The following is a 25538-nucleotide window of genomic DNA, read 5'->3' on the forward strand; positions in this document are numbered from 1 at the left end:
GATGCTGGGACATAGGAGCCATATGGAAAAAACTAACAATTGTAGTGTGTTTTTAAATATGAAATAATTACATATTAATAAGACAAAAGAAAAAATTTATCTCCTCTCATTCCTTATCTGTGTAGTTTGGAAATCAAAAGTAGGTATATAATAAGTTATCACAAACTTAGTGACTGAAAATAACAGAAATTTATTATTTCACCTTTCAGGAGACCAAAGTCCAAAATCATTACTTAGCCAAAATCAAGGTATCAACAGGACTGTACTTTGTCTAGAAGCTCTAGAGGAGAACCCATTCCTTGCTTCTTCCAACTGCTAGTAGCTGCCAGCACTCTTTGGACTTAGGGCATATCCCTCCAATCAGCTCTTCCCTTACAGTATCTTCTCAATGTGTCTAACTTTTCGTGTCTGTCTCTTATAAGAACAATTATAATGATATTTATATCCTGCTTTATAATCCAGGATAATCTTCCCATGTTAAGATCTTTATCCTAGTCACATATACAAATATAATTTTTCCAAATAATTTATAAATTCTGGAAATGCTATCTTTGGAGTCTATTATCAGATAACTATAGAGAAATAAAATATATATGATTAGGTCAAATATATGACAGATGAGTAGAAGATTAACCCAAGTATCAGACCATCTTGGAAGAATTTACTAGGTGAAGAGAAAATAAATTATAACATTATTATGGCTAAAATTGTATTAATTGGAGTATGATGCTCTAGAAGGTTTTAAAAAATCATTTTTATATCTAGCAATAATAAAGATGACTCTATACATACTGGATCACCAGATTAATTTTAATTGTGACAGTTGATAAAAAGGTTTTTATCTCTTTCATTTTGGCAAGGCTTTAAGCCTGTCGTGTAGACTGTGTTTCTAATGCACCCCAGAAATCTACTAACTGGATATTAGAGCTCTGTGGGCATCCCAGTCAGAAGGCACACAAATAGGGTGATTTAGGGGTAGGTTTCTTATCACTGGCAGTGTATGGGTGTATCTTGGCCATTTTCATCCATTCATTTTACATTTTTATTTTGAAGTGATTTTAGATATAAAAAATTATAAAACTGATTAGATCTGAATGAACATATTTAATAACTGTGGTTTGAAGGAAATTTAAAGGCAGCTACTCCAGATCCTTTTTTCTGCTTATGTCTATTTTATAGTCTGTTCTTTCTACGTAAGTATGAGATTTCAGAGCTTTATACTTGGCTTTTCAGATATACTAAACTAATTTCCTCAGTAATCTCTTTAGAAACATTTGAAATGTGTTTTGAGGCCAGTAGTTTGGCAGTGGCAGTCACTGGCTGGCTCACTCCCACTGTGACTGGACACAGCGTTGGGTGAGTAGTTTCAGATTGGATGCTTGCTCACATACAGGCCATCCTATTAATCCTAGTTTCTTTTAGCTGTGCTCTTGAGATCCAAGGATTCCCATAGTGGGATTGGGGTGGGGGCTGTCTTAAAGGAAATATAGACATTCTTTCATTTCTCTGAGTCACGGATCTGAGTCATGTTCCATTGAACATGGAAGCTCCAATTATGTTATGTTTTCATTTGACTGAAATTAAAGAAATGGACCGATGTCTAAAGTCACATGGGAAGAAGCAAAATTTGTGTTGTCACTTTGCTACTGTGTGCTGTTTGAACTTTCAAGTCTGAAACCCTTCAGTTTGCTATCACTGAGTGTTGTTGTTCCTGCTCCTTAATCATTGGATAAAACAAGGGCCTCCCTCAGGACTGGTATGTTCAGAAGTTCAGAGGGCTGGCCTCATGGCAGCACAATGCAAGGCTGCACTTGATGAAAGCCATAGTGTTGGAAGAACAGCCAAAAGTGCAGGATTGAGTTGGTAGAAGATACTCCTCAGGTCTCCTAAACACCTATGCTTATTTTAGTGTTTTATAATTCAAAACTTAACCACTGATTTCTTAAGTATATCTTCTAGAATGCTATTTTTTTCTTTGTTTTTCTCAGGTATATAACCTAAAAGTAGGAACTGTTCTTTTTATGATCTTATTAAACTGCTATCTATTTAAATAGATGGTTTCAGAGATTTTTACATTTTAGAAGTTTTACAAGAGATACAATATGTTCATTTGTATGAATCACTAACAAGTACTTAACCAAGTACATAACTTTTTTTTCCCACAGTGTGGGACTGAACCCCAGCACACTCTACTACTGAGCTGTAGCCCCAGCCCTTTGTATATTTTACTTTGAGACAGGGTCTTGCTAAGTTGATGAGGCTAGTCTTGAACTTGTGATCCCCCTGCCTCAGCCTTCTGAGTCACTGGGATTATGAGTATGCACCACTGCATCCAGCTCAAATATATAACATTTAAATATCATGTACTTCATACAAGAGTTATTTCATAAAATTATATACTTAGAAGGAACTCAAGGTTTTTCTAGTTCAATCTTTTCTTAAAATTCAGATTTTATTTTCTCCATCTTTCCTAGAAAATATTTATATAGTTTATGCTAAATGGTCTTTAGTGGCAAGAAATTAATCTCATAAAAGGCATGAATATAAGTTGACTATAAATTTAAGGGGCTATATATTTTTAAAAAATATTTTTTAAAAACATTAAATCAAAAAGAAGATTACTTCACATCTTTGTAATTTTCACTTTCTTTTTAAACCCATCCTTCCAAATTTAAATTCCACAAGCAGATTTCTTATTCATTTAAAATAGGAATTAGAAACTACATAGAATGGTATTCCTCAAATGTAACAAACAAGAGTGTCATAATTTCTTTTTTCTGGAGAAAAAAAAGTCAAATCACCTAAGAACTTTTAGCACCCTAAATGTTGGCCTCTACTAACAGCTTGCTGACCATACCCCCATGTCCTCATGCACAGGCCTAATGCACAGTGAGGTGAGATGATGTCAACAGTAAGAGTAGTGGGGAGATTTTCTAGTTTAATAGCATGTAGTTCACAGAGTGTCTGGTTCTGGAAGTTTTATGGGGGTTGTCTATTAACAGAAAACATACACAATAAGAAACATAATGTATTTTTCTCTCTTTTTTAAATCTTTTAGTTAAATATAGAAATATAGACATTGATTTTATTTTTTTTAAATACACGACAGCAGTGGAAAGTATTATAATTCTTATTACACATATGGAGCACAATTTTGCATATCTCTATATATAAAGTAATGCATATCTCTATATATAAAGAAATGCAAATGAAAACTACTCTAAGATATCATCTCACTCCAGTCATAATGGCAGCTATTATGAAGACAAACAACAATAAGTGTTGGTGAGGATGTGGGGAAATAGGTACACTCATACATTGCTGGTGGGACTGCAAATTGGTGCAGCCAATTTGGAAAGCAGTATGGAGATTCCTTGGAAATCTGGGAATGGAACCACCATTTGACCTAGCTATTCCTTTCCTCAGATTATACCCAAAGGACTTAAAAACAGCATACTACAGGGACACAGCCACATCAATGTATTTTTCTCTTTAGACCCTTTTTCTTTTGGTAATCTGATGCCTTTTATTTGACAGTTTCCAAGGTATATTCTGCTTATAATCATACATATAATTTGTGCCTATAAAATCACTTGTTAAGATAATGTTGTGCCTTCATATTTCTGTGATATGAATAATCCACATAATGCATTATTAATTCAACTTTTTCATCTTTCTCTTTAGATAATGTATTGATTCTCAGCTTGACATGTCAGCCTCTCATTGATAGAGTTGAACCATTGTATAATCCAGGATCTTACCTACTTCATCTTTACCCTCTTCTGCAGATACTCCGTGAACACAAAGCAGTCATCATTCAGAAGTGGGTCCGTGGCTGGCTGGCTCGAACACATTACAAGAAGAGCATGCATGCCATAATCTATCTTCAGTGTTGCTTCAGGAGGATGATGGCTAAGCGTGAGCTTAAGAAGCTCAAAATTGAGGCTCGCTCTGTGGAACGATATAAGAAGCTCCACATTGGCATGGAGAACAAGATTATGCAGCTGCAGCGCAAAGTTGATGAGCAGGTGTGTTTTTTTATTTTTTATTTATTTATTTTTTATTATTTTATTGTTGGTTGTTCAAAACATTACATAGTTCTTAATATACCATATTTCACAGATTGATTCAAGTGGGTTATGAACTCCCATTTTTACCCCGTATACGAGCAGGTGTGTTTTTAAAAGGAGCCCTGATGTTGGAGCATGTCTGAAGAAATCCATTGGGATTATTTTCAATATTGTTTCCCCTTAATTTACCCTTTAGTCTTACCAAAAAATAAAATAATGACAGTAATGAGCATAGAAATAATGATGAGCTCATATGTTAGATTATAATTTAAGGATCAAGGAAGGGATTTATTTTTGAGAACACCCTAACCCTAACCCACTTCAGACCTTTAATGATCAAAAGTCCTATTGTACTTTATACTTTATAGAATTCTTTCACCATATCATTTATTTGTATGCAGTATAATATTCTTTTAGCACTGAAATGACAAAAGAAATAGAAAGGTGCCCATGCTTATAAAGAGTTTACAGGCTATTTGCAGAGATAAAGAATTGATTGCTTAGTGATAGTTACTAAATAATAGTTTAGCATATGTAAGTGACATAAAGGTATTAATAATATATAAATGATAAGAATAGCAAAAGAAAACAAGGATCAGAATGAAATGAGATTTTTTGAAAGATTTTCTGAATAAGACAAAAGAATTTTGAGGTACTAAATGGATATTTGTAAGAAATTTGTGATTTTTAATCCATTTTATCATCCTTATGCATCATTTAGCTGGTTCATTGTTTTTAGTGGCATTCTGTTCTATTTTCAAAATTAAGTTACACATTCCCCTATTTCTGGATTAAGAATCATGAAATTGCCAGGTGTAGTGGCACTCACCTATAATTCCAGTGGCTTGGGAGGCTGAGGCAAGAGAATGGGGAGTTCAAAGCCAGCCTCAGCAAAAGCGAGGTGCTAAGCAACTCAGTGCGACCCTATCTCTAAATATACAAAATAGGGCTGGGGATGGGCTTAGTGGCCAAATGCCCCTTAGTTTAATCTCGGTAACCCCTGCCCCTGCAAGAAAAAATCATGAAATTAAGAATTTACTATGTAATTCATGATCATGAAAAACCATATCTGTGTTGCATATCACATACAACAGAATTAATTGTGCTATGCTATCCTCTATTTGTATCACTGAGAAGATATTGGTTGTGTTATTGTAAATGTTGAGCATATTGCCATCCATATCCCTGTCTATTCTTAATACAGAGGAAATGTGCTGTCATTTTGACTTGGCCCATATATCTCAATGTGAGTTTAATACAAGGTGTATTATAAATGATTCGGTTTAACAGATTTGGTTATATACTATAATAATGCTGTGATGATGTAACACAGATGTGATTAGTAAGCATGATTTTTTCATGAAATACATTTGGTTATTCATATGAGTAGTATATATTTACTTATTCTTGCTTATTTGTATGTTTAAAGAATAAAGACTACAAATGCCTCATGGAAAAACTGACCAATCTGGAAGGAGTATACAACTCTGAGACTGAGAAATTACGGAGTGACTTAGAACGTCTTCAGCTAAGTGAGGAGGAAGCTAAGGTTGCCACTGGACGAGTTCTTAGTCTGCAGGAAGAAATTGCCAAGCTCCGGAAAGACCTGGAACAAACTCAGTCAGAGAAAAAAACCATTGAAGAACGAGCAGATAGATATAAACAAGAAACTGAGCAGGTAGGAATTAATATCCATATTTCAATCTATACCTTACCCAAAGTAAATGGGCAGTGTTTAGGACTTCTTTTCTTCCTTTAAGTCTCCTCAGTCCCTAGAAGATTTCCAGATTCCTTTGAATCTTCAGAGTATTTAAGCTTGGTGGGAAGAAAAAGGTTTCCTCTTTTAAGCTAAGTTCTTGCCTTTCCGGTCTGATAGAATAGTATACATGAGCAGATTCAGATTTCTCCTTTCTTTTTATTTCATTGTCTTCTTTTCAGAGGAGTAGATGTAGGCACCACCTTTGATCCTTTTGAAGAGATATAATGACAGGGAAAGAATGAAAATATTTCACTGTGATAGCCAGCTTCATCATTGGAAAAATATTCTCTGAATAAAAAGTCCATAAGTTACACTACAGCTGATTCTTAACCAGGAGTGTATCAGAATCTCCTGGAGAGTTTGTTTGTTTGTTTGTATTGGGGTTGTTTTGTTTAGTTTAGTACTGGGAATTGAATTCCAAGGATGCTGCATCACTGAACTATATTTCCATTCCTTTTTAAATTTTATATTTTGAGTCAGGGTTTTGCTAAAATGCCTCGGCTGACCTTAAGCTTAGCCTGCCACAGCTGCCTGAGTTGTTGGGATTATAGATGTGCACCACCAGGCCCAGCTTCCTGGAGAGTTTTTTAAAATGGTCCTCCCCAGGGCTGGGGTTGTGGCTCAGTGGTAGAGCACTTGCCTGGTATGTGTTAGGCACTAGGTTTAATCCGTAAAGGTAAGGTGTCCATATACAACTAAAAAATATATTTTTTTAAAAATTGTCCTCCCCAAGCTTTGGAAATGTGGGATGGGCACCTAGATTTTGAGAAAGCACTACAGGATTGTCTGTACACCCCTGATTAAGAGCAGCTTCTCCTAAGAGCCCACAGAGAATTTAGACCTTTCTACTGGAATGGATGTTAAATCCATGTTTGTACAGAGGGGAGACTGGTCTACCAGAAGGGATACTTTTTAAACTGACTTTGGCTATGGCACAGTGTTATTGTCTACTTTCCTGGTCTCCAGGATCTATGATCACAGAGCCTTCTTTTCCTATCACTAAGCCTAGTGTGTTGAAAGGTTTGTGCATCATCTTTCTCTTTATTAATATAGCTCTCACTTTGAGGGAGACAGGATTAAAATATCATTCATCACAAGCACCCATTTTATTCCAAGGATGTAAATTATGTACTTTGCTAAGTTACCTTTGATTTTTGCTTCCTGGGGATCTTTATCCAACCAGAAACAAGAAAGTTAAGGGTCAGTCCTTTTTTTTGTTTTTTTAATGTGGTAAAATATATGTTCATTTTAATTATGAATATACATGAGCTTTGTGTCACAATGTTGAGATGAGATGGTAATATTGCCTTGAGAACAAATGTTTGCTAGGTACCAAGTAATTGCTAAATGTTCAAGGTACAACATAAAACAACTATCACCATTCTTGTCATCTAGGAATCTAATCTATTAGAGAAGACAGAAAAGTAAATCATTTATAAGGGCTATAAAGAGGCATATATAGGGTTCTGTAGTAACTCAGAGAAGAGACCTAATGGAGGAGGTTTCCAGAAAGTGTCTGGAGAGGGTAATTGAGCCAAGTTTGACAGGTGACTAGATGTAACAGGTCAAAGACATGAGGCACAAGGATGGTGAAAGCATGGAGTGACTTCTATGTGGTCTTTAGACTTAGTAATGGAGATTCCTCTATCGAAGTCATCTCAGTTTATTGTTTCATTTTATAGCTGGTATCAAATCTGAAAGAAGAAAATACTTTGCTGAAGCAGGAAAAAGAGACCCTCAATCACCTTATTGTGGAGCAGGCTAAGGAGATGACAGGTAAGGCTTATGTAAGCTCAACATACTATATATACACCAACCAACCTCACACCAAAGTCTTATAAGTTATTACGTTATTTTTTCCAGTTACAAGATTACTTAGCACTTAAATATTTTAAAAAGTTGAGGCTATCATCAGTAAATTTACAGTTAGAAGTTGTAGGAGCCCCAGATATTTTGGTTGACTTAGTGCTGAACTTGTAAGCCTGGTTTCTCTGTGTACCAGTGTGAACTCATTCGGTCAATGCTATATATGATTTTTTCAAAAGTTAATTTGCTTTATGTATGTAATTTATCAGTTATGACTTATAGAATTATTATTGATTTAGTAAGAATTCTTGAGCTAGCATAGATAGATAGATAAAGGGATGTATGTTTTTATGTATTTGGTTTATTTATTTTTATTTTTATTTTAACAGTACTGGGAATTGAACAGGCTTTCATGCCTGTTAGGCATGCACTCTACTACTAAGGTTCACCTCCACCCCCCTTTTTGGCTTATATACACTAGAATTTATTTTTTGCATTTCTGGAAGCTGTGAAGTCTAAGATTAAAGTAACAGCATATTCAGTGTCTGTTGATGTCCCATTTCCTGGTTTATATAATGGTGCCTTCTCTCTGTGTCCTTACATAGTGTTAGGGGAACACAGCTCTCTGATCCTCTTTATGGGTATAGTTGTTGGGTATATTTTGATATAATCATACAGGCAAGGAATTTGTTTTCAGTCCCCATTCCTCCCACTTTGTTTCCCACCTAATTAACTGAGATTATAGGTGGGCACCACCATGCCTGACTTATTTTTATTTTTTTAAATTGATATAATTGTATATTTGTTTGGGGTAAAATACAATAATTTGATATAAGTATATAATGTATAATGATCAAGTCAGAGTAACCAACATTTCTATCTATTCAAGTAGTTTATCATTTCTATGTGTGGAAAACCTTCAGATTCTTCTTTTCTGCTTATTTTATATATCATAAATTGCCATAGACCATAGTTACCCTACTATACTATAAATAAATACCAGAACTAATTCCTTTCTTTCCTTTGTTTGATACTCATGATCTAACTTCTTTCTGTCCCTCCTCCCTACTATCCATCCTTCCCAGTATCTAATGACCGCTCTTCTACTCTCTTCTATCAGATCAGTTTATTTAGTTTTCACAAATGAATAAAGCATGACAGATATCTTTCTGGATCTTGCTTATTTCTTATTTATTTTTTGCTAAACCAAGGAATATTATTCTCCTAAGATCAACCACTTTTTGCTACCAAACTAAAAATAAAATATTCAATTTTTTTAGATATGGACATTTATTCTATTTGCTGTTCATGGTATAATTAACATAGTGGTGATTTATAAAGTATCTCCATTTATATTAAACAATAATAATTAGTGGAAGAGAAAAGACGGGTTGGAATGAGACTATATCATATGAAAAAATAGTCACTAGAACATTATAATTTTTGATGAGGTATTCAAAAAAGACAAAATGTCCTAAAGTTTTAACATGAGATACCCAGACAATAATGGTATCTTATTAGTAATGATGAAATTAAAGAAAAAGTACCTGTGTATGAGGCAAATTAATGAGATTAGTTGTTAGACTGTTATAAATATTCTACAAAGAAGTAGATCCAATGATAGCTGTAAATTTTCTAGAGGGGATTCACTAAGGGAATTACATGATCACATGATTACAGAAGATAAGAAGTCCCACAATTTGCAAGTTGGAGTACCAGAGAAGCTGGCAGCATGACTCAGGCCAAGTCTGAAGGCCTTAAGACCATGGAAGCTGATGGTGTATCTAACTCTCAGTCTGAGTCAGAAGACCTGAAAGCCCAGGTGACTGCTTGTGCAAGTCCCAGAATTCAAAAGCCAGAGACCCAGAGTTCTGATGGGCAAGAGAAAAACAGTATCTTGTCTGTGGAAGAAGGAGTAAGAGTTGCTCTTCTATCTTTTTCATACTAAGCCCCCAGTGTGTTGGATGGTGCCTGCCCACGTTGGGGGCAGATCTTTCCAACTCAGTCCAGCAGTTCACATACTATCGCCTCTGAAAACACCTCATGGACAATCCTGAAGTAATGCTTTATCAGCTATCAAAATATCTCTTAATCCATCAGAGGAATTAAGTTTGGGGTGTAGACTAGGAACTCAAGCAAATCCAGATTAAAACATTAGAGAGAAAATGAGGAATGAGTATGAAAGTTTCCATTAAGACTGGTGGTAAGAGGTCTCTGTTTTCTCATTACCACCCCTTCCCTCCCAATCAATGGATATGATGTTGAGGAAAGAGAATAAAACCTGGAATTAGTGAACATAACTAAGTCATAAGTTCAAGAAAAGAAATCAAAAGGGAAAAGAGAAAACAGAGTTCCTAACATCATGGGAAGGAGGTTTCTGGGATATAGAATGCAATGGAAAGACCAAAAATGATGAGAATACTTTTGGAAAAATATAAAACTCTATTTTGAAATTAAGGTGTTAGAATAAAGAAATAACACTGGATTTGTCTAGGGAGAATTTAGCCTGAAACAGTTTTTGCAAACTGGTGAAAATAAAAGGCAATTTATTGGGGCTGGGGATATAGCTCAGTCAGTAGAGTGCTTGTCTTTCATGCACAAGGCTCTGGGTTCAATACCCAACACTACATACATACACACACAAAAAGCTATTTATAGAATGTTTCAGAGAGCAGAAATTCCTTCATCCATTCATTTATAAATCATGAAAGCCCAGGCTGGGGATGTGGCTCAAGCGGTAGCGCGCTCGCCTGGCATGCGTGCGGCCCGGGTTCGATCCTCAGCACCACATAAAAACAAAGATGTTGTGTCCGCCGAAAACTAAAATAAAATAAATATTTTTTAAAAATCATGAAAGCCCTATCCTAGGAAGCATTATGTTAGGCACAAGGAAAGCAGTGTAACAAGACACTTTCAGCTCTTGCCTGATGGAGCTGATGGAGAAAGAAATGTTGAAGCAATAAAAGCAGATAGGACATCTTAAAATTTGCCCACAAAATAGGAGGATAAAATGAGCATAGTAGTGCGACACTTAATTTTATAAAAATACCTGGTTGGTTATTTAGTTAAAATATATGGCCAAGATATGAGGCTTTTTAAAGTTTTGTTTTGTCTACAGCAGGATCTATAATCTCAAGTCTCCTAGCCAAATGCAAACTACCAACAACACAGAAGTCAGGGTGGGGTGGATAAATAGGAAAGTCAGGGTTCCTGAAGCCATGTATGGGAGATGGCCAAGAAGTAAATAACACAGATGACCACACCTGAGCATTTTATCTGATTAGAAACAGTAACAATACAACAGCAGGGGAGTTTGGTGGAAAATTTTAGGCTAGAACCCTGGGACTGAGTTAAGCAGACAGACACTCCAGAATAGGAGAGCCAGATCCACTCAAAGTTGCCATTCCCTAGAGAAATAGCTTTAATTTTTTGAAAGAATACATTAATTTGGACAAAATAATTTTATAAATTTCCTAAAATGCAATACCATTGGAATGCAAAAATACATGTACTTACTAGAGCTTACTTAGTTGAAGTTTATCAAGAATGTGTGGTGACTAGTGAATAAACTAGTAGATCTAAGACTATAGTAAATGGAAGAGTTCAACAGATGATTGATGTCATTATTAAGAAAAAATCATTTCATTTTTGGGTCATGCTTTTTCTTGCCTTACATTCACTAGATACTCTTTTGAAGATCACAGTGGTGCTAAAAGTAAGATCCTATGCTGATAACGGGAATCAGTGTACCTGTTACATTCAGTTTCTATGGAGCCATCTCTGGCATGCATATCCCTTTTTTTCTTTTAGAAACTATGGAGAAGAAGCTAGTAGAAGAAACAAAACAACTGGAACTTGAGCTTAATGATGAAAGGCTGAGATACCAGAACCTTCTGAATGAGTTCAGTCGCCTAGAAGAAAGATATGATGACCTCAAGGAAGAGATGACCCTCATGGTGGTGAGTCCAACACTTTTGCTTTTCTTTGAGATGAAAAATTTTAAACACATACAAAAGTAAATAGAATAGTAGAATGAACCTCCATATACTCCACAAACCCATTCCCCGGTTCCAAAATGGTCAACACATTTCTGCTTCCTCTTCTACCCTTTCCCAGCCCCATTCAGTGGTTACATTATTATAAAGTAAATCCCAGAAATCATTCAACTTTATTCATTAAGTACCTCAGTTTAGTCAAACACTTTAAAGATTAGACTAAAGAATACCAGAAAGTCAAAATAGCAGGATTTTTTTTATAGATTGAATAGTTTAATGGAAAACTTGCATATAAAGCAAATATTTATGTAATTATTCCCTCCACTGGTTTTATTGTAATTTCCAAGGTAAATTCCTACAAAAGCAAAATGCCCCTCTATTTGTAACAAATTATCTTATCTATTTCAAGGACTCTTCTGCATTTGCCAGTATATACTTTTTGTATTTACAATAGTTCTCCACTCTCCCTATAATATTTACCCTGCTATCAGGAAACAGACATCTATTTTTTTTTTAATTGTACTGGGGATGGAACCCAGGGGGGCTTTGCCACTGAGCTACATTCCCAACCCTTTTCTATTTTATTTTTGAGACAGGGTCTCACTAAGTTGCTTAGAGCCTTCTAAGTTGCTGAGACTGGCCTCAGACTTGAGATCCTCTTGCCTCAGCCTCCTTACTGGGATTACAGGTGTACACCAGCCAGCATGTGCCTTAAAGGCAACCTGATCGTACCAATGACCTGAAATGCTTTAAAATCTGTTATAGAAAGAAAAGTAATTTTCTATGTGTACAGTAGGAGATTTGCTTCAAATTTTATTTCTGCCTGGATCTGCTTGACAGAGTTCTTTAAAATGTGATGTCTAAAAAGTCAAAATAAGGGCTGGGGCTATAGCTCAGTGGTAGAGACATGTGAAGCACTGGATTCAATCCTCAGCACCACATAACAATAAGTAAATAAAGATATGTGTCCATCTACAACTAAAAAAAATTTAAAAAATAAGTCAAAATAAAAGAGATGATATTGATATAACACAAAAGAAATGTTCTAATAACCTTGCAGATGAGATCTAGTCTAAAAGAGACATAAAAGCTAATATAAATCTTACATTGGACTGTTATTTCAAACCTCACTGATCTACCATGATTTATATTTGCAAAGAGACATTAGAAGTAGGAACAGGTCACCATAATATGTCTAAAGAGTCTTGTCTTCATTTCCACACTTCATTTGGCCCCACTGAAAGAATTCTTCTGTCATATTCTGATTCTTAGATTTTCTAGAGCCCTTTTTTCTCTCCTTCAGTGTTGATGTTCCCCAGAGTTCAATTCTTTGGTGTATTTGTATTCATTTACTGGGTAACCATGCCAACACTTACGGTTAACCTTTGTTTCAGTTATTGTTAGAGCTAAGCTTTGTATTCTACCGGGCATTTCTGAGACCACTAGCTATTTGAAATGTTAATAAGCAGCATTGGAAAAGAAATGATTCTGAGGTCAAATAATCAACCAAGTTAAACAGATTTTTTTCTATAGACTTTCTCAGATTCATTAACAGTATATACCTTGTGAGTCAAAGAAAATAAAATGAGAGAAATGTGTGCCATATACATAATCACTGAACATATTCTAGAGATATCTTGAGGTTATGAGTCTGTTTAATCAACAGGGTAGTCATCTCTCTAGAAAAGTCCCTCCAGTAATAGCCATCCTCCAGCAACTTAACACAGCTACTTCTTCCTGCTAGGCAAATCTCTGCCTGCTGTCCATTCTGCTCCCAGCAGTGCTCCAAGAATAGCTTAGAGTCTTGATTTCTTATTTTTGGCCCTTAATTCTCTTCACTGAATGCCTGTGACTCACTCTCATTCCTTTTGGGTCACAAAATGGTCAGAGAAAGGAAAAAGAAAAAAGCATATGGAAGAAGATGAAAGGTTCTTTGCTTTCTACTCAGCTGTTCATTAGGTACCATTTCCTAGCTCCAGATATATAATCAAGATTGTAGAAGTGCAGAGAGTATCTGCCAAGAATTGCAAAGAATAAAAATTTGACTTTAAAATTCAGGACAACTAAAATATTAATGGCAATATCAAATATTTTAATGTTTACATAGCTAACAAATGGGTCTTGGCTAATAGTTCATTGACACTGTTTGCAAATGGTGTTCTCAGTGCTGCAATCCAGAGATAATGAATCATTTTGTAGTAAATAGACTCCTCAAGCGGATGGAGGGAAGGGAATTTATAAGACTGCCCAAAAGGCTTTCTGTAATCTATGTGATGTACACACCAAAGAACACTGGTGAGTTAATTGTCACTGATTGCCAGGACATAGAATTGTTGACCTAGCTAGTATAAGAAGTGTTGTAGATTTTTTTTTCTCCAAAAACATTCAGTTTTCCAGATATTATGGGAGCAGAGGCAATGTAGAAAAGACTGATCCAGGGCTGAAGAGTTTCAAGCTAACAATAAAAGTAAAATTAGTCAAGGGAATCCAGAATTATGAAGTAAAGATAAATAAATTCCAAGTAAGGAGGAAATCATGTCAACAATCATAATAAAACAGTTTCTGGGGGGAAAAAGTTACTACAGGAGAAATGATAGATAAGTAGCAAAAGAGAAGCAAGATGTGAATCTTGAAAGAACATGATAATTAAGTCAAGTGCATTGTCCTTGTAATTGAATACACAATGAACAGGGGAACAGAATCCTAAAAACTTGGAAACCCAAAGGTCACTACAAGGAAGTTGTCGAATTATTGAAGATTTTTTCAACAATTACAGCAGTAGCAGTTAACATTAATTGAATGCTTGTTATGAGCCAGGCACTTGTTGAACTCTACTTGCACACTCGTATTTCATCCTCACATAAATCCTACCAAACAGATGATAATATTAGCTCTTTCATCCTAGTGATGAAACTGAGGCCTCAAGAAGTTTGATAGGGGCAAGTAAGTGGCATAGCTAGGATTCTTACCTAGGTCTTTCTTGTGTTTCAAACCCAGAACACGTAAGCATTGACCTGGGCTAAAAGTTACATTAAATAACATAGCAGGACTGGAGATGTGGCTCAGTGGTAGAATACTTATGTAGCAAATGGCAAGTCCCTGGTTCAGTTCCCGGCACTGAAAAAACTATTAAGGTATTCATTGTTTAGTGATAAGTGCGTGTGGAATAAATAAGCATCTATTTATTTAGCAGCAGCACTAGGGCTCAAACCCAAGGCCTCACACATGCTAGGCAAGTCCTCTACCACTGAGCTATATTCCCCAGTCCTTTCCCATTTTTAATAAGCTTGTTAAAAATCTTTGGGTGTTTACATGAACCCACTTTTTATTATTAATGCCATAGCCCTTTATTAAATAAATGTTATCCCATTCAGCTGTAGAATTTGGCTAGAAATCTTAAGTGATAGGCACTCTTATGTAAAGCAAATGGAATCAGGTTGGCCTTTGGCTTCATGTTTGGTGATTCTCCCCTCTAGCATACACCCCTGCTTCTATATCGTTTCAGAGGCTCTGGGGTTTTCTTTGGATCTTCTCTCTACATTGGATGCACATTGGGCTGGCCTAAGGCTGTATTTGCTTAACTTTTTTATTCCCCATAAGCTTTTGAACATTGATTTTTCATAGTGATATATATCATAAAGGTATCACCTGGACTCCCTGAATTATTAACTCCCAGGGGTTTTCAGAGGATTCTTAGAGCAGTTTTCTTACTTTCCCCAGTGTGGCTTAGCACTCAAAACTTTAAAGACCCAAAGGGTCTCTGCTGATAATAGTTTTCATTTGGGTGCTGGGTTTTACAACTGTTCTTGTCACAATATGCTTGTATACCTTTCTTTGAGAAGAGGTGACCCTTTGTAAGGATCTGACCAAGATGGCATGAAACAAATCTGGGCATCAGTACAAGTCAGTGAGGGAAGATGAGAACTAAGGAAAGATGACTGTTGCCTTAACTATGTCTAGTTTAATAATGTATTAATTATATTTGGGTTATTTGCCTTGCAGAATGTGCCTAAGCCTGGACACAAGAGAACAGACTCCACCCATAGCAGCAATGAGTCCGAATATACCTTTAGCTCTGAAATTGCAGATACTGAAGATATTCCATCAAGAACAGAGGTACATTTTAGATGCCTGTGACTAAAACGTGGGATATGACCATGCTATTGTTAATAGGGATCATTTCTAATACATAACTTGTAGGCACTTAATTAGCTGTGTACATATATACTTACTGCATATGTTTTTGTCAATGCACATATGAACTTTTTAATTTTATCTTATTTACTTTTTTGTGCTAACATGTACTGAACCCACTGAGCTATGTACCCTCAGTCCCACATTTTAATTTTTAATATAATTTTAATGGCAATAGTTTCTTTTAAGAATTCCCTTTTACACCTTAACATATTTCATGTATTAAGAAAAAAATCTAGGCTATCGTGAATTTATTTCTGGCTGTGATAAATTATAAATAAACTAAGCACTTTGTCCTTCAGTATTCTAAATATGAGCACCAAAGAATTTAACAAAACTTTTGCCTATGTTTCATGCTAGTTTTTAACCAATGTAATTTTCTTCCACAAAAATGAAGGGGAAATAATTTAGAAATATACTGCAATTGTGCTATGTTATATAGTATGAAACTAAAATGATGTGTTATTTTAACTGCAAAAATACAGTGGCTTTAAGTTAGATTGTTCCCAACCAGGTCTCAGCTCTCCTTTTCAAATATGATATTAATTTCAGGCACAGCTGTTCTATTTTTATCATAATTTTTTAAAAAATGGCCAAGTCAGAAATAGACTTGTTCTGGCAGAATAGCTAAAGAAATTAAATGCTTCTCTCCTTTCTTATCTTAGTTTTACTTAAGAAGGAAGAGTTTCTGCCACTTCTTTCTGATAATTTTGAAGAAAATGTCATGTAGTTGGATTGTCATATAACACACGAGACTTATAGTTTGTTCAAATTCACAGCTTTTAAGTGCCAGAGCCAGTAGTCAGTCTGAGGCTCATCTCTCTGGAGTTCATGTCCTTTGCTATATCATACTCTACTGCCTTCATCCAGGCATTCTGCATTACAATTCTCCTGTCTTTCATTTCTGTTGCTAACATATGTCTGGGCTCATGTATCCAAAAGTGTGAGCAGTACATAGTGGGGTTGGGGTTGTACCTTATTGTCTAGTGGCCTGAGGATAACTGCTAGCATCCCAAATTTTAGTGCTTTGAAACAGCAATTTATTATTGCTTATTATTCTGTGGGATTTAACTAGGTAGTTCTATTCCATGTAGTGGTAAAGGAGTGCCTTGTGTGGTTATAGTCAGCTAAGTTGTTTAGATTGTCTACTTTGGAACTTTGTGTTTGCAGCAAGTAGGTAGGTTTTAAGAGTTCAAGAGTAAAAGAGGTCCCATAAGAATAACCCAGTGTCAATTTTGCCACATGGTAGTCAAAGCAAATTATAAAGCTACTCTACGTTCAAGGAGCAGAAAATAGATTATCCATCTGTCTGTCTGCCTCTCTGTCTCTCTGTTGGGTGGAAGTACTGGGTACCATCTCTTGATGAGAAGAAAGGCATGTATGTTTGGAAGAACCATTGGTGGACTGATGGCCTTGATCATCTATCTCTCTCTCTCTCTCTCTCTCTCTCTCTCTCTCTCTCTCTCTCTCTCTTTTTTTTTTTTTTGGTACTGGGATTGATCCCATGGGCACTTCACTGAGCTACATTCCCAGCGCATCCCCCCTCCCCTGCTTTCTTGAGACAGAGTCTCACTAACTTGCTTAATGTTTTCCTGCTGAGGCTGGCTTTGAACTTGTGATCCTACTGCCTCAGCCTCCCACTGGGATTACAGGTGTAAAGTTAGACTTTGAAGATTTCAAAATTAGGATTTCTGTCTGGGGATATAGCTCAGTTGGTAGAGTGCTTGCCTTTGCATGCACAAGGTTATGGGTTCAATCCCCAGCAGCACACACACACACACACACACACACACACACACAATCAAAATTAGGATTTCTGAGCTTCTAATGGATATGAAAGCTTTAGGACTGCAGGTTTTTGGTCTCAATGAGAGTTTATAAACCGTCTACTTTAATGTAATATCACCTGAGTAGCTCCTGCATGGTAAGAAGTCATGACAAAAGGAATGTGTTTGCTAGAAAGATTCTGTAGATAATTCTGAGCAAGGAGAGCTTTTGTTAATGTTTTAGACTGAGGGTGTTATTTTTTTTTTTTTAATATTTTTTACTTGTAGGGGCTGGGGTTGTGGCTCAGTGGTAGAGTGCTTGCCTAGCCTGTGTGAGACACTGGGTTCAATTCTCAGCACCACATATAAACAAATAAATGAATAAAAGTCCATCAATAACTAATAAAAATAAAATATATATATATATTTTTTTATTTGTAGATGGACATAATCCCTTTATTTATTTATTGTTATGTGGTGCTGAGGATTGAACCCAGTGCCTCCCACATGAGAGACGAGTGCTCTACCACTGAGCCACAATCCCAGCCCAGGATGTTATATTTTTAACTCCAAAACTCTTACATACTTCATCTAACTTTTACTCATAAGTTTTTTGTCAGGGTCTCTGCTCTTGTCAGGTTTTCTCAAGATTCTTAAAGATTTTAGGGAAGGGTAAACTTTATGTTTCTAATTATTGCCTGTTTTCTGTTGAAATTTTCTCAAGTTGAGAGATTAAAGTGGGATTTAGTACAGTTTTTGTCTTTATTGAATGATGAAATATGATTATACTCGTCAAATTGCAGACAGATCTTGGAGTGTTGTGCACTTTCCTTCTCATACACTAACCCCCCCCAACAGTAGGTCCAGTACCCAGAAGTCTTTCTGTAATAGGCAGGCTTTTCACTGAGCAAGTCATGTTTGTAAATAGTCTCTTGTGACTAAATGCATACATCTGCAATGTAGCTGACTTTGGTTTGAACTCTCTGTTTCCCATGGAGAGACTAGTAATATTTCTCCCTCAGACTGAGTCAATAACCTTAGCCTCAGTCTCTCTGTGCTTCAGTTTCCCCATCTGTGAGGAGGGGATGCTATTATTATCTTAACTTACAGTGATGTTTTAATATTAAATGGATTAATTTTTATAAAATGCTTGGAATAGTGTCTGATACATAGTAAGTATTCAATAAATAAATTATTTTGCTCTAATAACAGGCTTCATTGATCATCCTCCCAATTCTGTATGTGGTCAGGGTCAGAAAGGTTTATATCTATATAACTGATAATAGAAAAAGATTGTTTAGCAGAAGAGAAGATGGGCAAGAAAGAGGTACCTTAGAAGACTATGTGTAGCTGTTAATTTCTACTTCTAAATGGTCACAGCTTCCAGGTCAGAGTTTCTTCTTGCAACTACTTTTGTAGTGGTCAGATTTACAAATTGCCCCTTAAAAATACAATATTGACTCCCGTAATATTCCTAAGTTAAGACTTTTAAAAATTTTTTAATTAAAAAATAGGAATCCTTCAGACTTTTGGAACAGAAGTCCACCTCAGTCATGTAATAACAGCAAACTTTGATGTAAAAAAGGAATTTATATTTTTCTAGCTTTGCCAAACCTTGATTTATTGTCATGATGGCACCTCCTCTGCTATTTCTTCTGAAGAACCTGATCTAATATGCCAGCTCCACTTGCCTTACAGCCCTTCCCACATTTCCAGCATCTTCATGGGCTGGGTTTACATTGTTTCAGAACCATTGCTTCTCCTACCTCTCCTAGTAGCTGTTGATTAATTATCCCAGTTCTGCTTTTATTCTAGCTTCTTGATACCTTCACACCAAGACAAGGGTCCACCATAACTTTTCTCAATTTTTTCGTTAGGAATAATTACAGAATAACTGCCAGGTATATCGTAATTTTGTAAAAAACTTCTCTTATCTTCTGATAGTCCCCAGATGAGAGATTGGTATTACTTTTTAGGTTAATTTCAAAGCTTCACTCTGTTCATAAGGCCTCAAGTGACAAAGTCCTTGCTAAAGAAGGAAAGCAAAACAAAATACCAGTCACTTCTCTATGCAAGATTATTCTTGCTCATGTTTATAGAGAGGATAAATGACATCTCTTTAATTAGATGTGTCATTAGGGATAAAAATGGACACCATCCAGAGCACTCTTAAGTAATTATCAATATTTATGCCTCAAGTAGTTTTTCCTTTGGCAAATGTTATCTTTTATGTTCTGCCACCTCCTGTTTTATTATTCCTATGTGTAGAATTTTGCTCTTATCTAGCAATCAAATAATTCTATAAGGAGCCTTAATTGATATCTAAAGATGCAAATCTACCCCATCTCATTTTAATAAGATTTCTTTTTAAATGCCCATTCAAGATTAGAAGAACAATTTTCAATTGAAGACATTTTAGATACTATGAATGGATCATTATCTTCATTAACAGGATTCTATTATAGTTTTTTAAAGATTAAATAAACACTAAAAATATATAATATGGAATGTTTGAATTATAAATAAACTAAAATATAGGTGTTTGTAGGATATATAAAAATGAATATTGGGGGGGGGCAAGATGCTGGGGATTGAACCCAGGGCCCCACACATGGTAGGGAAGTGCTCTAGCATTGAGCTACACCCCCAGCCCTAGAAATCGATTTTTATATGAATGAAAAAAATTTTTTTAAAGAGAGAGTGAGAGAGAGAGAGTGAGAGAGAATTTTTTTAAATATTTATTTTTCATTTTTTTTCCCGGCGGACACAACATCTTTGTTTGTATGTGGTGCTGAGGATCGAACCCGGCCCGCACGCATGCCAGGCAAGCGCACTACCGCTTGAGCCACATCCCCAGCCCAAGAATGAATGAAATTTTATAGTAGTTTTGAGACAAGATGTTATATCTGTTCTGCTAAGTTAGAGCAGACTTTCTGGTAAAGATCCTAGCCTATCAATTCACACTTCTTAGTTCATTTTTTTTGCGGGGGAGTGGTGCTATTGGGGATTGAACTAAGGGGCACTTAGCCATTGAGCCATATCCCCAGCCCTATTTTGTATTTTATTTAGAGACAGGGTCTCACCAAGTTGCTTAGCGCCTTGCTTTTGCTGAGGCCAGCTTTGAACTCACAATCCTCCTGCCTCAGCCTCCCAAGCCACTGGGATTACAGGCATGTTAGATTTAATGTAGAGAATAAAGAGTATTGAATGTGGGCATGTATGCATGTCAGTGAACAAATGAGAGATAGGCGGAGGGAGAGAGAGAGGGAGAGAGGGAGAACAACTTATTTACCCAGCACCTTGCCTCTCCCCTCCAGATTACAGTTGATTCTTCTTAGACCTTTTTAAAACTGGTGTGACATTGCTCAAAATTCATTAAAGACTAAAGGTAGCTAATGGATATAAAATTTCTGGAAATATAAAAATTATTCAACCTTCTGAAAAGTCAAAGAAATGCAAATGAAAACAACATTGAGATACTACTTTTGCTTTAACAACTAGCTTAATTTTTTTTTTTTTAATTTCAGCAGCCACTTTTATTCCAGGCAAGGTAGTGATTGTTGATTGAAGTATAAATTGGGTCAAATTACTTGACGTAAAAGTATTAATGTTTTGATATTAATGTACTGGGATATTTATTTTAATAACATTTTAATAACAGATGCCCATTAGTAAGGTAATAGCCAAACAAACAATGATATACCTGTCTACACAGTTAAATATCATACATTTAGAAAACAGTTGTAATACAGTGGTAAGTTTAAAAATCAATACAAACTTATAATGGAAATATTATTCCAATTCTTTAAATCTACAGATGCATTTTTTAAAAGTAAGCAAATAAGGTGGGTTTTCCTCTGAACATGGAATTATGTTGGCATTTTCTTTGTTGTACTTATTTTCTAAATATTCTATAAAAGTCTGTTTTGCTTTTATATTAGAAGAACAAAAAAATGAACATTCCTTTGTAAGTGTACAATTGGAAAGACAAGATTTGCTTTCAATTCAGAATTATATTTTTACCATTTATTTAAATAAGTAAGTTGTTTTCCCTCTCTCACTCTCTCCCTACCTCTGCCTATCTCTCATTTGTTCACTGACATGCATACATGCCCACATAAAATATTCTTTATTCTCTACATTAAATGTAACATATGGTGTCTCTTTTTACTTCATTAAAACTTAAAATCTAAAGCAAACAAGTTAAAACAATTAAGACACTTAGAACTTCTATGACAATAGTTATGTCTTTGCATTTTCTTAGCTTTAATTAGTATAACTGTTTTTTCTAGTAGTACTTACTGTGATTCTGTTTTGGAACCAATTGATACACTTTTTAAATGCTATTAAGTTATCCTTCAGTTTATCAAGGGTTATATGTGTTTTGGCCTGTGTAACTTCTTGCTTCTCTTGACTCTCTTGTGATTTCTGCGGTTTAGGAGCCAAGCGAAAAGAAGGTACCTCTGGACATGTCCTTGTTCCTCAAGCTCCAGAAGCGGGTCACTGAGCTGGAGCAGGAAAAGCAGGTGATGCAGGATGAGCTGGACCGCAAGGAAGAGCAGATGCTACGCAGCAAGGCAAAGGTGAGCAATGCCATTCTACCCAAGAGCCAAGGATGCGCCGGGAGCAGGGAGACCGAGACTTTATATCTTATTCTTTAGTTTCTTAAATCAGAATTCAGCCCAGAAGCACCTTAATCTAGCGTGTTTGGTTAACTCTCCATTATTTTGTGTAGAACAAGTAAAAAAGAGTTAAAATGTGGCAATTAAAATATATGTAAGTTTTTACTTAATTTTTTCCCCCAGGAAGAAGAAAGACCACAAATTAGAGGTGCAGAACTAGAATATGAGTCCCTCAAGGTAATGGAAAATTTCTGTTCAGGACTTTAAATACCTTACTTTGGCAAAAGACCTGCTCAGAGCCTCTCTTTTTTTTTTTCAGAAAACATCCTTAAGAGCTGGAAAATGCACCAGTTCTTACAACCTAAGTCTTATTCAAGCACTATGTCTGGCCCGTTTCCTTTTACCGAATTCTATTTCATTTATACTGGACTTCATTCTAAACAGGAACAGGGGAAGCCTCTATTTGAGGCTACAGTAGTAAAGAACATGGACTCTAGTGTTACACTACCCAGATTCAGATGTTCCATTTGCCACCATAAAAATCTGATTGGATATGAAGGGACAGACCAAAGGCATAGGAGTAGCAATCTGCTTTCCAGATATTCTTTGCCTTATATAAACATGGACGAATAAAGACTTCTCTATTATGAATGAAACCACAATTCACAAAATATTAGAATAGTGGTTCTCAAAATCTGGTCCCTGGACCAACAGGATCAATATCACCTGGTAACTTGCTAGAAATGCAAAATTTTAGACCCCACAGTATTACACCGTTGAATCAGAATTTCTAGGGGTGGAGCCCAGCAATCTGTGTTTTAACAAGAACTCTAGGTGATTCTGATCTCATTAAAGTTTAAGAAACACTGTACTTAAACACTGCTCAGCCATCAAAGTAAAGACTTTAATGTGTTTTCTTTTATAGAAATGAGCAATGCAAATCTGATTACCAGTGGGTGGGAAATTGGGGATTCATTTTCATAGAACAGTTATTCTATTACTTGGTAAAAGACCTGATATGATGCTACACATCCAAAATTGTTTCTCTGGGAATAAATAAAAGGATATTTGATCTTTGTATATATACAAGTGTTTCACTTACACTGTAATTGACCTTGGGTCATGTGCTAAATAAGGCACCATGGCATTCCCACAAAAAAGTAGACTTATAAATCCCTGTCTACTTCAGTGTTTCCCAACTGGTATCTTGTGACATTTGCTTTTTGTTGTCATTGTCACTCTGTTCTGAGTTCCCGTTACCATGATTTGAACAGCATGGAGAGACCCAGCTGGTGGGCTGAGGATAACTGGAGCATGGGAAAGTACTGAGAAGGTGAAGGATATATGTCCATCTTGTTGGCTAAAGGGAGAGGCATTCAGCCTCTCCCCCACCTCCAAGGCCTCTTCACAAGCACCTCACACAGGAAAAAAGTCAGAATAATGTATTTTTAATGTCATTGAAACACTGAAAGGAACTTTAGAAGTTTAAATAATATCATATTTTTAAATTAAAAGCCCCTGTGGTGCAATGGAACATGCCTGTAATCCCATTCACCAACTCAGGAGTCTGAGTCAGGAGGATCACAAATTTAAGGCCAGCCTCCGCAATTTATCGAGGCCCTCAGCAACTTAGTAAGACCCTGTCTAAATTAAAAAGGACTGGGGATGTGGCTCAGTGGTTAAGTGTTCCTGGGTTCAATCCTCCGTACCAACAAATATATTTATTTATTTTTTAAGAAGTTAAAGCCTGGGGGCTGAGGTTATGGCTCAGGTAGAGCACTTGCCTACCATATGTGAGGCACTGGGTTCAAACCTCAGCACCACATAAAAATAAAATAAATATTGTGTCCACCTATAACTAAAAAATAAATATTAAAAAAAGAAGTTAAAGCCTGAAATTTCAGTGTTCTTTCTATTCAGCTTTACAAAGGAAATAAGGACACTACTAAAAATTTCAGGGGTCCACCTATCTGAACTGTTCATTGGAAATATCCTAACCAGCTGGGTATTCAGATTTGCCCGTACACTTATCTACAAATAAAACCAGGGCTTCTTGGGACCAGCTAAACCTGCCCATTGGGACTTAACAATCTCTCAAGACCTGTGAATCCTCACTGAACCAGTCTAGAATAAATTTGATTGGAATTTGGGTTGGTGATGCAAACTACCATTAACCTTGCTCAATTCCACTTGATGTCAGACTCCCTTAATTTGCAGAGTTCCCAGTAGAGCATGGGAAGCCATTCACTAAGGGAGCTCTCATGCCCTTTTACCAGCAGAGTTGTTCTACTATCTTAAGGGAAGATGAGTACTTCAATGTAAGGCTGAGGATGACAAGCAATGAACTTTCATTTATCTCTTCACTCAGCGTCAAGAACTAGAGTCAGAAAACAAAAAACTGAAAAATGAGCTAAATGAGTTACGAAAGGCTCTCAGTGAGAAAAGTGCCCCAGAGGTGACTGCTCCAGGGGCACCTGCCTACCGGGTCCTTATGGAGCAGCTGACCTCTGTGAGTGAGGAGCTTGATGTCCGCAAGGAAGAAGTCCTTATCTTAAGGTCTCAGCTGGTGAGCCAGAAAGAGGCCATCCAACCCAAGGTAAGCACAAGACATGGATGGCTAAGGTAGTATTTGGGGACTGTTCTTCATTTCTTCTTATCCTTCCCTTCCAATTTATAATGAAGCAAACACTTAAAGAATATTTTTAATAAGATGAAAGATTCATTTTTGTAAATACTTCAGTGTCACTTTAAAACTGTTGCAAATGCCAATTATAGTTTGAAAAAAAATTCCAATTACAAAAAGCAAGTAACATCCCAAGTGATTAGATTATTGGAATTTTATCTCTCATCCGTGAGCCAAGCTCGTTTAAAATGAATCTTTTGCCATGCATGGTGGTGCTCACCTCCCCAGCAGCTCAGAAAGCTGAGGCAGCAGAAACCCAAGTTTGAGGCAAGCCTCAGCAATTTAGCAAGGCCCTAAGTAACTTAGTGAGACCCTATCTCAAAATAAAAAGGGCTGGGGATGTAGCTCAGTGGTAAAGCATCCCTGGGTTAAATTCCCAGTGCCTAAATGAATAGGTAAATCTTTTTGTGGTAATCTGGCCCCAATAAATTTTGGTCTAAAATAAAGTCCTATTGAATACAAAAATCTATAAATTGTTCAACTCTGGGGAGACAAATGTGACTTTAAAATTACTTGTTGAAAATAACCTGTTTAACTGGAAAGATAACATGTAAAAAGGTTATAAATAAGATCAGTCAGTGGAAGTTACATGGAGATGATTCTGCTCACTCCAAAGGTTCTATTTAATAGCAGGAGCTGTCCC

At 36.1% G+C, this 25538-nt stretch overlaps 1 protein-coding gene across 5 annotated transcripts in view; it reads left to right on the top strand.

Annotated features, from left to right (window-relative positions):
* The window catches only part of MYO5A (myosin VA), a 207184-nt gene that overhangs the window by 129822 nt on the left and 51824 nt on the right, over positions 1–25538 (top strand). For all 5 annotated transcript variants that reach the window (XM_081290005.1, XM_081290006.1, XM_081290007.1 and 2 more), the window contains 8 exons: positions 3789–4028; positions 5500–5748; positions 7512–7605; positions 11446–11594; positions 15633–15746; positions 22030–22173; positions 22396–22449; positions 24581–24808. In XM_081290005.1, the coding sequence (XP_081146131.1) occupies positions 3789–4028; positions 5500–5748; positions 7512–7605; positions 11446–11594; positions 15633–15746; positions 22030–22173; positions 22396–22449; positions 24581–24808 (1272 nt within the window). The remainder of the gene's footprint in view (positions 1–3788; positions 4029–5499; positions 5749–7511; positions 7606–11445; positions 11595–15632; positions 15747–22029; positions 22174–22395; positions 22450–24580; positions 24809–25538) is intronic.

Source organism: Spermophilus citellus (assembly GCF_964194105.1).
Source record: "Spermophilus citellus genome assembly, chromosome: 4".
Classification (NCBI taxonomy): Eukaryota; Metazoa; Chordata; class Mammalia; order Rodentia; family Sciuridae; genus Spermophilus; species Spermophilus citellus.